We start from the raw sequence: 15215 nt of genomic DNA on the forward strand, positions 1-15215 counted from the left end.
AGATTTTGCACAACACTTTTATATGACCGCCATGCTAATGCAATCATTTCAATTTGGCTTAATAGTTCTTCAAATTGTTTATCTCTAATCAAAACCCATAAAAATTCCTTCCTTGATTTTAACTCGAGGAAATTTTTCTTTCAAATAATGAAATCCATGACCATTTTTAAACTTAGGCTTAATATAGTTTTTGTAAAACCCTGTGGAGGTAGAAGAATCATTTCCAAGTTAAATAGTGAGAGATGTATCTGTCCAGGTAATAAATGCTTCACACCTTTGGTCATTCCTTCTTGATATAATGATTTGTCTTGTTTCATTTGCACAAAAAGCAACAATATTTAGTGTAGCCATGCTGTAAACCCATTAATAATCAATAACTTATAAAACACAAAAAAATAATCTAACAAGTCTTATACTGAATTTTTTCTAAAAGGATTTTCATATTATCATGTGTTTCATTTATACTAGTTGCATAAGCTAATACATAAAGATATTTGTGGTCATTATGCAGAAGGGCTGCCTTTTAACTAGTTTTCAAAGAATCTGTGAATCATCTCATTTCTGTTAAGTTATGTTCATGATAAAGTGCATCCATGAAAGCATAAATATTGTTACAGGTATAATAAACTATTTTCTTCAGAATATAAATCTTGAAACTTATCTGGACAATTACAAAAGAAATACACTTCAGTGTGAATATGGAGAAGATTCCAGACTTTCAGCTTAGAGCCTGAAAGCTTGGCTTGTTTCTTCATCAAGTTAAAATTTCAGAGAAGAACATTTAATTCACCTTGAGTTCAGATAAGGTTTATGGAAAGAGAATTCTGTTTCAACAGTACTTCAGTGGCTATCTCACATTCTGATCATTTTCAAATTGTGAAATCCATCACCATTTTTAACCTTTGCCTAAAAACATTAGTTTATGTATTGGAGGATGCATTACAGAGTCCTCACTATGAGGCAGTGGCATATAGCAGACAGTAAATTCAGTACTGCACTTTGTGTTCGGACTTAGTACTTATTCTTTTATCTTTGTAATACAAAAAAATAGTCTGAACTCTGTGCTGATCATCCCTAGCCCAGTCTGTCAGACATTTCATACAGGTCAAATAGCAGATATGAGGAGTAACATTTGTATTTGGATTGCCAACTTTACTGCCAAAAGTAATTTATAATATTACTTAACTAGTGAAGTTAAACTTTGTCATTCTTTAAAGATAAAAATCCCATGCATCTAACAGAAGTTAGATAGATATTTATTCACTAACACAATATATTCAACACAGTAACTGTAAATCACAAAACAGAATGAAACTACAGTAGGTACATACACACTGAACATTTAAATAATAGTGGTTATTAATTGTATAACTCGGATGACTGCTTTGTGCTGACATGTCAGAACTTACAGTAATTGAATCATCATGCATATTTAGCTATTACCTTCATAATGATGTTTATACCCCACCCTCTGTTAGAAATCATTTAAAATATTCTTTTTTGTAAGTAAGTTATCCAAAAAAAATATTTTGAATTCCATACTTTTAATATTTAAAATCCATACTTCAAAAATGTTATCTCAAAAATTAAAAGTAATGGAAAAATTCAGGTTGCATTTTTGAATTCATCATAAAAATTAATACAAAACTTTCACATTCCAAAAACTGTTTATTTGTGTCATTTATTTGTAAACAAACAGCAGATTAGAATTCTTATGAAACTGCATATTGATATTGCTTTGGGCATATATAGTCTTTGTACCTTTTCAGTATATTTCAATGATCTCTTATTAAAATGCTTATAAGAAATCTGTGAATGTATTAGTGCAAGCACATTGAGAGTTGTAGTAATGAAGAATAAAAGTTAAGTTTTAGCTTGGATTCCTTGTGGTACATTGTATTTTAATCGTTTTTCCTGAGGTGAGTTTCGTATCATTTTATACCATAACGTTACAAGGGGTGGATATATATATGTCTATGCAAAAATAAAGAAGTGACAATTTTTTTGGAAAATATTTGTTATTTTAATTATAGTCTCCTTTCAAGTCCATATACTTAGTTCAATGAGACTCAAGTTTTCAACTCCATTCTTAAAATAACTTGACATGTTAATTTGTGATGCCCATTGCCATAGCAATGTGTGCACTTTCAATCTTCTCTTCTCTATCACCATATCATGGATTTTTTCAATATTCCTGTAGTTGTAACCTTAATAGGCAATCTGGAACATTCAGCATCATTTGCAAATAATCAAATCTATCTAAAAATAACCAAACCACTTGTAAATTATTATAATCAATTGAGCTGACTCAAAATAATATTTATCCAACTTTGCTTTAGTTATCTAAGCAATTTTGTCTTAAAGTAGCATTTGATCATCCACACAAAACTTCCTTTTATCCATTTATCACAAATCACATTACTTTATTGACTACCGACCATATGAACATATTCATGTATGCTGTTAGCAAAGATATGGAAAATAGAATGACTTCAACAATATCCTATGAGTACCATCTCTCGACTTTGCCAAGACCTATAAAAACCAAGTCTATAATTCTCCACCATCCTAGACATCATGAAAACAGTTGTGTGTATCCGTGAAGGTACATTATACATTATTCAGTTTTTTATTTTAGAAATTGTGTTATGTACAAAATACTGAAGTAAGGGTAAAGTAATTTAAAAAAGTATTATGGAAGTAAGGGTATACTGAAGTAAGGGTAAAGTAATTTAAAAAAGTATTATGGAAGTAAGAAACAAAATTTTGATCGGTAGATAAAGTGTGAAAGAAGTTCCCAATACACTGGAATTTTATAACGATTGTCAAATGATGACCGATTGATGGGGTCTGTAACTGAAACAATCAAAAAGTCATCTACTTCTTAAGAAGGAATTCAGAGTTTATTTGACAGATCCTATATAAAGGGAGCTTTTTATGCTACCATCTTGATTTGTTTTTTTTTATATTCTTATTTTTACAATTTACAATGTTAGTTAAAATTTTTCTTTTGATTGTACATTTTTTATGCATGTATAAAAAACATTTTTTTTAATTGTTTGCTTTGGAGTGATGAATACTTAAGCAATATTCTATTTTCTCCTCCTTTGTGGGGGTCCAAAATATGGTTTGGTTTCTTTTGTCTATCCATCCCTTATTTTTTTCCAGATTTTAATTTCTGTAATTGAAAACATTAAACATTTGAAAAATCATTGTTCAGTTTTTTTTTTATATAGGAGTGAAAGGTATCGATTATGTAAATTTAATCAATGCAGAGAAAGTTGACTTAGACTTTAAAATTGAGGGTAATTTTTTACATGGAGAAGAATCTGTGAGCCATCACATTGTAATTGATCCAATGAGTGGGATTGTTTCTGCCGAATCAGAGTGTGAATTAAGGTAACATAGTTTTTATTCAAGTGATTTTGTATCTATTAACATATTGATTTTAATTTTTATGTTAATAAAATTTAATATTATATGAAATGTAAGCTACCAAAAGACAGAAATTAGAGAGTTAAACTTACCATTTTAATATCCAAGAATTGATTTTTAGAGGATTCCGCATAATTCCAGTACTGGACAGTAAAATTTGTTTATATGTTCATAATAAATTTCAAAAATATTTTAAAACAATAAAACTAAAAACAATTTTGACAAATTATAAAATGAAAACATTTAATGCAATTACAGAATTTAATACCAACTGAGGATTCCGCATAATTCCAGTACTGGACAGCAAAATTTGTTTATATGTTCATACATGGTCAGAATGGGGGGGGGGGGGCAAAATGAATTTTCTTTAAGTTTTGAGGTACTAGGAGTATGAAAATCCCATTCATTTAAGTTAGGGTTGCCTTACATATATATATATATAATTTTATGGCTCGAAAATTTCCAAAACTGCTAGATCAATTTTATTGAAATTTAGACATGCTACAGTAATGTACCTGAAGTTGTGATTCTAAATATTTAACAGTTTTATTATTTATTAAAACTTGCATTTTTAGATACACATCACTGCAAGACAAGTTCTGGTTCACTTGTTTTTAGTGAAAGTATATGATTGAATTTTGACTGTCTTGTTATCTTATAATTATATTTTGTGTTTACTGGTCTGTCCAGTTTTGTCTGTTACAATAATTGTGGCATAATCTCTAATCATCTTATTGTTATTGTTTAAATAAGGATGCTAAGTAGATTGTTTACAGAATAGAAGATAATAATATTGTTCTTGTGATAATGCATAATTTGTGTTATCCTCTAGGTGTTGATTTTTACTGCCCTTCTGATTTTGAGACAATTTTTTAGTATTTCTCAGTACTTTTAATTGCATCTCGAGTGCCATTGTATCAAATGCAGTAAGTAGTTAAGTCTAGGAAAATTCCAAATGGTGTTGATTTTTTTAAATTTCTTGTTAAGCATAGTTATCACTTTTAATAAAATCATCATCAATCTTTTTGTATTCTTTGAATCTCAATTGTGTGGGTAGGATTGAATCGTTGTTGTCAATAAATGATGGGTTTTTTATTTTTCATGAAACATTCAGAGTTAAGAAAATATTGCATGATTATTAGTCTGTAATTACTGATATTTAGATATGTCTCCTGTCTTAGTTGTAAGTTTAATGTCCCAGTTTTTTATATATTTTAAAAAGAGGAGTAAATGTTTTTATATTACCTTTATAATGCTAGTAATATTTATAAAAATATTTTTTCAAAAAACCACCACCCTTTATTACCCAGATTTCAATGATCGATTATTACTAATCCTATTTAGTTTAATAGTTAAATAGTGGTGATAATATGATCTCTCGGTTTGCTAAAATCTTAATTTGATTGATATTTCTAAAAGAGTGGGAAGTGTAACCAAAGTTTAGTTATATCTCCTCATATTTTCAAGCACTTTTAAATAAAGTACTTGAAATTTGGTTGGTTAACATCTATATCTGAACACTGATGGCAATAAATTTTAGAAAAAATCTACTGAGAGGATAGAGACTAAAATATTATAGTATCTTATCTCGAAAAAGTGTCAAAGGAGTAAATTTTTCTTCGTTACTTATTTCTTGCTTCTTCGATATAAGTAAATATGTTATGGATACTAAATTAATTCTTAATTTAATAAATACTTCAAAATATCTATTTTCATTCTCAAAATTTTGTTAACATTAAAACTTGAAATTTATTATTATTGACTTATACATACCAGGTGTGTAAATATGAAACCAGAATTTGCCCATAGATGGCCCTAGCTGTCAATGTAGTTACCGTCAAACCGCATCTTGGCATCATTGGCGCCATCATTTTCTTTCTTTGACAGCTGACAAAGATTTTCAACTCACAACAATACAAGTTTCATACAACAGCTTAATTTTAATTAGCGTTTTTAGTTACAGCGTTTTAGTTACATGTCGAGTTTTGTATCTACAAACTACGACTTGCTGACAGCATTGATTTTCTGTTACTATTTAAAGAAAATTGCTGCAAAATCACATCGAATGCTTGTCAAAGCTTATGGCGAGCATGCTCTTGGTAAATCACAGTGCTTTGAATGGTTTAAAAAAAAAAAATACAAAAGTGACAATTTTGACATGAGAAACGAAGAATGTGGAAGACCACCGAAAAAGTTTGAAGACAGCAAATTGCAAGCATTGTTGGATGAGGATGTCACTCAAACGTAACAGCTACTCATGGATCAATTAAATGTAACACGAGACGCCATCTCCATACATTTGAAAGTCATGGGAAAGATCCAGAAGATGGGAAAATGTGTTCCACATGAACTGAATGAAAGACAGCAAGAAAACCGAAAAACCTCTTGCAAAATGCTGCTTGCCAGGTATAAAAGAAAGTCATTTCTCCATCAAATTGTGACAGGTGATGAAAAGTGTATAAATTTCGAGAATCCTAAGCATAAAGGATCGTGGCTAACTCCAGGCGAACCATCGACATCAATTTCAAGGCCAGATTGCTATGGAAAGAAGACAATGCTCTGTGTTGATTCACAGAGTATTGTGACACAGAGCATTCTCAGAGCACCACCACTAAATAATATTTAGTGGTGGGAATATTATTTAGTGGTGGTGCTACCACTAAATAATATTTAGTGGTGGGATCAGAAGGGTTTGATCTATTATGAGCTGCTAAAACCTGGCAAAACCATTAATACTGAATGCTACCAACAACAAATGATCGATTTCAATCAAGCATTGCGTGAAAACGACCCAAATATCAAAAATGGCAACACAAAGTGATTTTGCTTCATGATAATGCACCATCACACACAGCAAAATCAGTCAAGGAAACTATTGAGGCATTCAGTTGGGGAATACTTTAGTATGCGGCTTACTCACCAGACTTGGCTTAGTGTGACTACTATTTATTTGCATCGATGGGTCACACACTTGCTGAACAGCACTTCACTTATGAAAATGTACAAAAATGGCGCAATACTGGTTTGCCTCAAAAGAACAACAGTTTTTTGGGCATGGCATTCATAAATTGTCAGAGAGATGGGAAAAATGTATAGCTAGCGATGGACAATGTTTCGAATAGAATATATTTTATCATTTTCATACAATAAATGTGTATTTTCTATAAAAAAATTCTGATTTCATATTTACACATCTGATATAAGACAATGATGCCATTAAATATTTTATTTTAACATAATTTTTTGATAGAGTTGGAAAATTCCACCACAAAGTCAGAAAATTTAGGCATGTTTCCACTTTTTCCAATAAAAGTTTCCTGTTGTAAATTGTTTAAGATATAACGGTAAGCATAATTTACAGGATTGAAATGCTTGAGTCACAATCTTTTTCATTTGTCATCATAATAGAATTCAGCACTGTTTTTAATTTATTAACTTAATTTACCTTCTGTATTGAAATAATGTTTTATCCAGAATTTTTTAATAATAATTAAATAAAAGAAATCTAAAACAAAATATTTAGACTTGGTCTGAACACCAATCATCTGGTTAGCGATAGACATCATGATGAATTAATATCTTAAATATATTTAGCAGATAGAATTTAAGAGAGTTTGTCAATTTCTGTAAGTTTTATGGTAAATTATATACTTTTGCTATTGAATTATTCACTGAAAGATTTTTAATCATGTAGAAAATAATGTTGCTAATAGTCCTGTACAGTGCATATAAAGTACAACTATTGGTAATGCAACAGAGTTCATTTTGATCAATTTTTATTATGACTATTTCCACTGCTTTCAAAGCTATTGACTAATAATTTTGAGTCCTAAATTTGTGTACAGACAATAAGTTATTGAAGTACTAGAAGAAAGTCATCAGGTTGATCTTTGCCATATCAAAAGTCACTCAGGGGCACTTGTTCATTTAGTTAAAGATTTTGTCACTTTAATTTATATTCTCAAAATTTATTTTATAAGAAAAGAGAAGCATTAATTTAAAGTTAAAGTGGAGCTCAATTGTTTTATTAGTTAAGAATGGAATTGACTGATAACTAATTAGACATTTTTATTTAAACTGTGTCAAAAAAATATTCATTGTACAGCAGTTACGCCAAACAACAATTAATAGAAGTAATGGTCACTGGTTAAAAGATTCAATGAACAAATCAAAATTATTTATTATTATCAAAATTATCATCCACCCTTGTTCTGCAAATGAATTTTATCAATATTTTTCTATAAAGAGTATCATAAGATCGACTCATTTATTTAATTAAAATTAAATAAAGCAGAGATAAACAGCTGTATAAAAAAATATATCAGGGATTTAAAGATGTTAAATATCTCTTAGCTTTGATGTGTGTATGTGTGTGTGTGTGTGTGTGTGTGTGTGTGTGTACAGATGTGTGTAAATGTGTCTTTTTAACTTTGTATATAGTTTTCTTTGTTAATATATAAAATATTATTCAATTCTGTTTTTAGGCTAGAAATTACTCCAAAATATGCAGGTGAAGAAATGTTTCTTGTGAAATGTGCAGTGAAAAAATGTAAAGATCCGCTACAGTTGTACGTACATATTCACACATATGCAGTTCTGCCTGTGTTAATTCATGAAATCTCAAGCAAACAGAATGTAGAACTTGTTCATTCTAAAACAAATCATATTACTTTGGAAAATGTTAGTAAATCAAATATTTGTAGTAGTCAATAGATCTTTTACTACTTTATTGCAAAATTCCAGTCATATATTTAATTTTTACGTTTTATTACATTTGATTTGTTGATAAATTGCATCATCATAGAAATATAGTTTTTATGTCAGTAATCTAATCGATACAGAACTGCAGGGGATTCAGTTAAAAGTACAGTTAAAAGTATCATTTTAGTTTTCCATTTTCATCAGGATTTTAATAGTACCATCAAGTTCTGTCTTTTAAATGTAAGCTGAAAACTTAAATATTAAATGACACTTTCAAAATACTAGATCCTTTTCTTCTAAAGTACCTTTTGAGAATAATTAGCTGCACCTTTTTCTGTGAATTTAACAGTAGTCATTGTTAATGTTCATAGTATGTAGGATTATATTTCCTCATTAAATTTGTGATTATGAAAAAACATAACACCTTAAATTATTAAATGTTAAACAACTTGCTTTTAAAGTAATAGAATTTTTTTAATAATTGCCATTTATTTTTTTATTTTTTGTTCTTTGATGTTTGCTAATAATCATAGTGTTACCAATGATACTACTGAAAAATACTGCTGAAATTAGCCGCAAAAGGTACTTTAGAAGAAAAATCTCCAGTAGTTTAAAATCAAGTAATTTAATATTTATTGAAAGGCCAGGGCCAAAATAATATCCACATTGAATGGAATACTTGTCATCTCTCTAAAAAAAATCTGTAGTGTAACATATTGATACATAATTGCAGAGAAACAATAAAACCTATACAACACACAGTTCATTAATTTAATATTAGTTTAATGTATGAGCTGGGCGAGAAGGCTCTTTACGCTAGTTATGAAATTATTAGGATAGGTGCAGTTTACCTTCTGTGGATCTAAAACATTTGTGTGGGTTCCATTATGTTCAAAGTACAACTATATGCATCTCCATGTCTGGTTGTTCATCCGCAACAGTATATCAGGGGATGATCATTTTAAATGCTGACTGAACAGCGTCTTGGAGCTGCCCATTGCTGACTTTTCAGATCTCTTCTTTTACAAAACCCCAGAGTGGATTGTCAGGTGTGGTGAGATCAGGGCTGCTTTCTGGCCAAGGCAATGGAGCCAATAATTCTTATGACCCATGTCCAATCCAGTGATTTGGAAAAATTTCATTGAGGGTCTGCTGGCATTCAAAGCCAAATGCACTGGAGCACCATCTTGCTGAAATGTATGACATCAGCGATCCCTTCTCCTGTTAATTCTGGAAGCAACCACTCATCAATCATTCTCAGATAACTGTGTTGATTAACTGCGCCATTGAAAAAATAAGGACCAAGAAGATGTTCAGCTATCATCCCAGCCCAAATCATATCATGAGGCTGATATGATTTGGAAAGCGTTCAACCAATAACTGACATGTATAAACATGTTGATTAAGGTCACTGTACAAAAACATTTAACTTTCAAGTCCTTCTGCGTATGGTCTTCTTGCATTATCAGTTTTGGAATGCCTAACTCTGCAGAACATTTGCACATTGATTTTATTGGTGATTGTTGAATTTATGCCTCCACAGCAACACACATCTCAACTCGAGTGCTCAGCCTTCCACTGTGTGATGCATCAAGAACACTTCCTGTTGCAAAAGCCTTCTTCTCCCACGTCAGTAACGTTTGCCATGATGGTGATGATTTCTCAAAATGCACAAAGAAGAATTTTTAATGTTCTCCAATCTTTCACCAATGTCTAAATGTACGTATATCAGTGTTCTGTTCTGAGTGATGAGTTACAATGAATGTTATGATTTTTATATTTCTTTGTATACAATCTTGAATTACTAATAAATTACAATGCATAAATTTCATTGTAATGCAGTGATATAAATGTAAAATAAATTGCATAATTAAGATAAACATCTCAATTCAAGTTATTTGCTTAGATATGATGCTGAAAGCAACCCTAAGCAGTGCCGGCTTGTGGCTAAAATTAATGGGGATGCTGCTCCAGAAAATTTTTTCTGGGTATTTTCTAGGTCATGGTTAAAGTTTTCTGTAAAATAAAAGAACCAAAAACCTAAATCAAATAGAATAGCTGGAAGCAGGGTATATATACCCTGATATACAATAATCTAATTCTACAATTCATCACATTCAAGAATATGGTATTCAGTTTAACTAAATAAATAATAAAATATCAATACAGATAATATTTTTTAGTATTATTAGTTAATAATTTAATAAAATGTCTGCTTAAAAACACTGTAGTCCAATGGTGCTTAATTTAAATCTCTATATACACAGAAACAAATACATAATTATTTTTTACTAATTACCTTCTCTTTTGCCCTTCCAGCATGATTTTGGGCAGATTTGGCAATCAGAGCCCTTGCTATCCACCATCTTCTGATCACTTCTGAAAAACAACTAAAACGCTTTCATATTCCTTCCACCGACTAAACTAGAAAAAGGAATGAACAAGGAACGTTCCATACATTCTCCCTTGCAACCTTCCGTGCAGCTTCCTATATGTGCATGTGCACAACAGCCAAACACCACACCACTGGAACTGTGAAGTGCACAGTTCCATACAAAGATTTTTGTATCTTTTTCGTAAGCTATGGTATAGCTACTGACATTAAGCTTAAGAATTATATATTGTACAAGTATAAAAAAAGAATTAAAGAAAAAAGGACCCTTTATATTAAATGTTATCGATAATATCAAATGGAACTAGGGTTGCTGCAGTTCCATCTGCCACTGACCCTAAGTCTGAGAAAAAAGTGATTTTTTATGCATGAAATTAAATGAAGTTCCCAAAGAAGTTAATATTTAATTATTTATTGTTTTATATGTAAACCTTTTAATGTTTTTTATAATTCTTTTGTCAACTGAATTAAATAATTTATCTTTTAGTATATAATTTCTTGATAATATGTATTTTCAGTATGAAATTATTCTATTGTATATGTGTGGGGAAGTGTTGCTGAAAGAGTTAAAAATACGTGAAAATTAACAAGTTTGATCTTGTAAATGTAAATTTTAATGGTTATGTTGAGTGAGTAATTTTTTCTGTATTTACCTACGTTTATATTTTTTTAATGAGTTTATCATTTGTATTTAGATGACTCCAAGAATACCTCAGAGTTTAACATTTATTATTTTGAATATGGGAAAACCATCAATTATTTATAAATGGGAAGAAAATGAGGAACATATAAAACACTCAAAAGTTGAGTTATGTTTTAGTAAAAAAACAGGAATAATTACTTGTCAATCAAAGGAATATATTTCTCTTAATTTTACAGCACTTTCTAAAATAACATTTAAGGATATTCTAGTTACTTTAAAGGTGAGAATGTTTTTATGTATTTTTTAAATAATTTGAACTTCTCAAGAAATGATAATGAATTGTGTTAGATAAGAATACATATTATTTTTAATGATAAACCAAACCAGATTTTCTTTGAATAAATTATTTTATTTTATTAGTCGAGTTAAGGAAGTGTTATTCTTCCATGATGATCATAGTGTTGTTTCTGAAAGTTTGACAAGTAACTTAAAAAAAACACTAATTTTAAACATTGTTAACCTAACAATTTTTTTTAATTAACAATTTAAAATTTTCACGTATTAAATTAATGAAAATATTAGCTGTTATGAATTCTGAAATTTTTCTTCTGTGTTGATATAATACATCTTATTTAAGTTTTATTAGAATTTATATTTTAGTTAGAATTTTAATTAACATTAATATTAATACCTTGTCTTTTTCTCTATTTGTGAATGCGTGCACACACACACACACACACACACACACACACACGCGCGCGCGCGCGCGCGCGCCTAGCCTATGTGCTAAATGAACAATAATACAAGATGAGATTTCAATAAGAGAATGTAATAAATTCTCTTCTTGGATATGGCTTATCTTGAAGGTAATTTTGTCGACATACAGGTAACCTTCATTTATATTATAATCCAACTTTTCCATCAAGAATATCTTGTTTTTCTTAATTTGTATTACATTTAGACTGTTGTCAAGAAAACGAAGGCAACAGAGAGCTAATTATTAAGCGTTATAAGGTAATTTTGCTTGACTGCAGCCATGCAAGGGACAATCATTTTTTCACTGCAGCCAGCCTTATACAATCATTTTGGGTTGAAAAACCATGTGATTTTTGTCGTTAGGCCAGGTGTGAATTCCCTCTGAATCGTGAGACCTTACCGATGGTGAGAGGGCTTGAGTGCTCAGTGATACAGAGTAGCTGGATCGAAGGTGCAACCATATTGGAGAGGTATCAGTTGAGTGCCAGACTAAAGATTGATTGCTGAAAGAGGGCAGCAGCTCTTTCAGTAGCTGTTAAGGACGTAGGTCAGGAGGACTTAAAAGGCCATATCAACATCACTCAATCTTCTGAATACTGTGCAGCTGAAAGCAATGAAAAACTATAGTTGTTTTTTTCCAAGAAAATGTAGTACTCTCCATTTTCATGTAACAATGATGGAGGCTCCTTCTTTGGTAAAATATTCTGGAGGTAAACTAGTTCCGCATTCAGATCTCCGGGTGGGAACTACTGAGGAAGGGGTCAGCAGAAAATTAAAAAGTAACATTCTACGAGTCGGAGTGTGAAATGTTTAAAGTCTAAAAAAGGTTGGTAAGTTAGAAAATTTAAAGAGGGAAATGGGTAGGTTAAATGTATATAGGTAATAGGAATTAGCGAGGTTCGGTGGTAAGAGAAAAACAACTTTTGGTCAGATGATTTTAGAATAATTAGTGTCAAATAAAGGGCAGGGAGAAGTAGGTTTCATAATAAACAAGAAGATAGGGAAGAGAGTAAAGTATTTCAAAAAACTTAGCAATAGAATCATTGTAATCTGTATAAAATCAGAACCTAAAACAAGGATTGTTAACGTCTGTATGCTTACAAGTGCCCATGATGATGATGATGATGATGATGAGGAAGAGTGTGTATATGAAGAAATTTATGAAGCAATTAAATATTTAAAAGTGGATGAAAATTTAATTATAGTTTGAGATTGGAATGCAAGCATCGGAAAAGACAAGAAAGGAAATATGGGTGAATACAAGCTGGGTAAAAGGATTGAAACAGGGGGCTTGCTTATTGAGTTTTACACAAAGAATAATTTAGTAATTGCACCCAGTTTAAAAATCATAATAGAAGAATATATAGATGGCAAAAGCCGGGGAATATACTGTAAGGTATCACTCATCTTTACTGTAAAGTATATCATGGTTAAGTAAAGATTTAGATTGTCAACTGCAAAGCATATCCAGGAGCAGACATTGATAGCGACCATAATTTAGTGATAATGAAATGAAGATTGGGGTTTAAAAACCTAAAGAAAAGGTGTCAGATGAATCTGTGGAATATATTGCATCTAATGGATGAACATAGAAAGAATAAGAATGCTACTGATGAAGAAGGTAAAAGGAACTATCAACAATAAAGAAATACCATAAACAGGAAGTGCAAATTAGTCAAAGAAGAGTGGATTAATGAAGTGTTCAGAAGTAGAAAGAGAAATAATAATTTGTAAAATAACACACAGAGCACAAAGGAAAGTTAAGGAAAATTTTTTGGTACATAAATTAAAATATAATGTGTTAAATAAAGATGGTACACTGATTTATAATATAAAATAAAAGGTTGATGGGTGGAATATATTGAAGATTTATATGGAGGAAATGAATTAGAAACTTGTGTTACAGAGGAAGTCGAAGAGAATGAAAAGGGAGACACAATACTGAGATCTGAATTTAATAGAGCATTAAAGGATTTGAATGGCAGAAAGGCTCCTGGGATAGACTGAATACCTGCAGAATTACTGCACCATGCAGGTGAGGAAGTGATAGATAGATTATGCAAACTGGTGTGTAATATTTATGAAAAAGTGGAAGTTCTGTCAGATTTCGAAAAGAATGTTAGTGTCATGATACCAAAGAAAGCAGGGGCAGATAAATGTGAAGAATACAGAACAATTAGCTTAACTATTCATGCATCAAAAATCTTAACTAAAATCCTGTACAAAAGAATTGAGAGGAGAGTGGAAGAAGTGTTAGATTAAAGAGAGAGACAAACCAACATACGTAGCATTTATAGATTTAGAAAAGGCATCTGATAACGTAGACCAGAATAAAATGTTTATCATTTTAAAAAATTTAGGGTTCAAGTATAGAGATAGAAGAACAATTGCTAACATTTACAGGAACCAAACTGCAGCAGTAATAATCAAAGAGCGTAAGAAAGAAGCAGTAATAAAAAAGTGAGTCCAACAACGATGTTCCCTATCCCTGTTGCTTTTTAATCTTTATATAGAACTAGCAGTTAATGGTGTTAAAGAAAAATTTAGATCCAAAGTAATAGTGTAAGGTGAAAAGATAAAGATGCTATGATTTTCTGATTATATAGTAATTCTAGCCGAGATTAAGAAAGATTTTGAAAAAAACAAGGAATAACATGGATGAAGTCCTACACAAATACTACCACATGAAAATTAATAAGAACAAAATGAAAGTAAACGAGTGTAATGAGTAAAGTAAATGAAATGTAGTAGAAATAAAGTCGATGGACCTCTGAATATAAAAATAGGTTGAGAAACAACTATGGATGTAGAAAAATGTTATTATTTGGGAAGTAAAATTACTAGAGATAGACAAAGCAGGAGCTATATAAAATACCGAATAGCACAGGCGAAACGAACCTTCAGTCAGAAATATAATTTGTTTACATCAAAAATTAATTTAAACATCAGGAAAACATTTTTGATACTATATGTTTGGAGTGTAGCTTTATATATAAGTGAAACTTTGACGATCAGCATACCTGAGAAGAAAAGATTAAAAGCTTTTGAAATGTGGTGCTATAGGAGAATGTTTGATTAACATTTTCAACATACAAATGAAGAGATGTTGCGGCAAATTGATGAAGAAAGAAGCATTTGGAAAAATGTAGTTAAAAGAGACAGACTTATAAGTCGCATATTAAGGCATCCTGGAAGTCACTTTAATATTGGAGGGACAGGTAGAAGAGAAAAAGTGTGCAGGCAGGCAACGTTTGGAATATGTAAAACAAATTTTTAGGGATGTAGGAT

At 30.6% G+C, this 15215-nt stretch overlaps 1 protein-coding gene across 1 annotated transcript in view; it reads left to right on the forward strand.

The window, feature by feature from the left end:
• Window positions 1-955: 955 nt before the first annotated feature.
• Window positions 956-15215, forward strand: part of LOC142320070 (hydrocephalus-inducing protein homolog) — a 28567-nt gene continuing 14307 nt past the window's right edge. The window contains exons 1-4 of the mRNA XM_075357747.1: window positions 956-980; window positions 3237-3399; window positions 7920-8115; window positions 11224-11451. Of these exons, the coding sequence (XP_075213862.1) occupies window positions 956-980; window positions 3237-3399; window positions 7920-8115; window positions 11224-11451 (612 nt within the window). The remainder of the gene's footprint in view (window positions 981-3236; window positions 3400-7919; window positions 8116-11223; window positions 11452-15215) is intronic.

This window comes from Lycorma delicatula, chromosome 2 (genome assembly GCF_047948215.1).
Source record: "Lycorma delicatula isolate Av1 chromosome 2, ASM4794821v1, whole genome shotgun sequence".
NCBI lineage: Eukaryota > Metazoa > Arthropoda > Insecta > Hemiptera > Fulgoridae > Lycorma > Lycorma delicatula.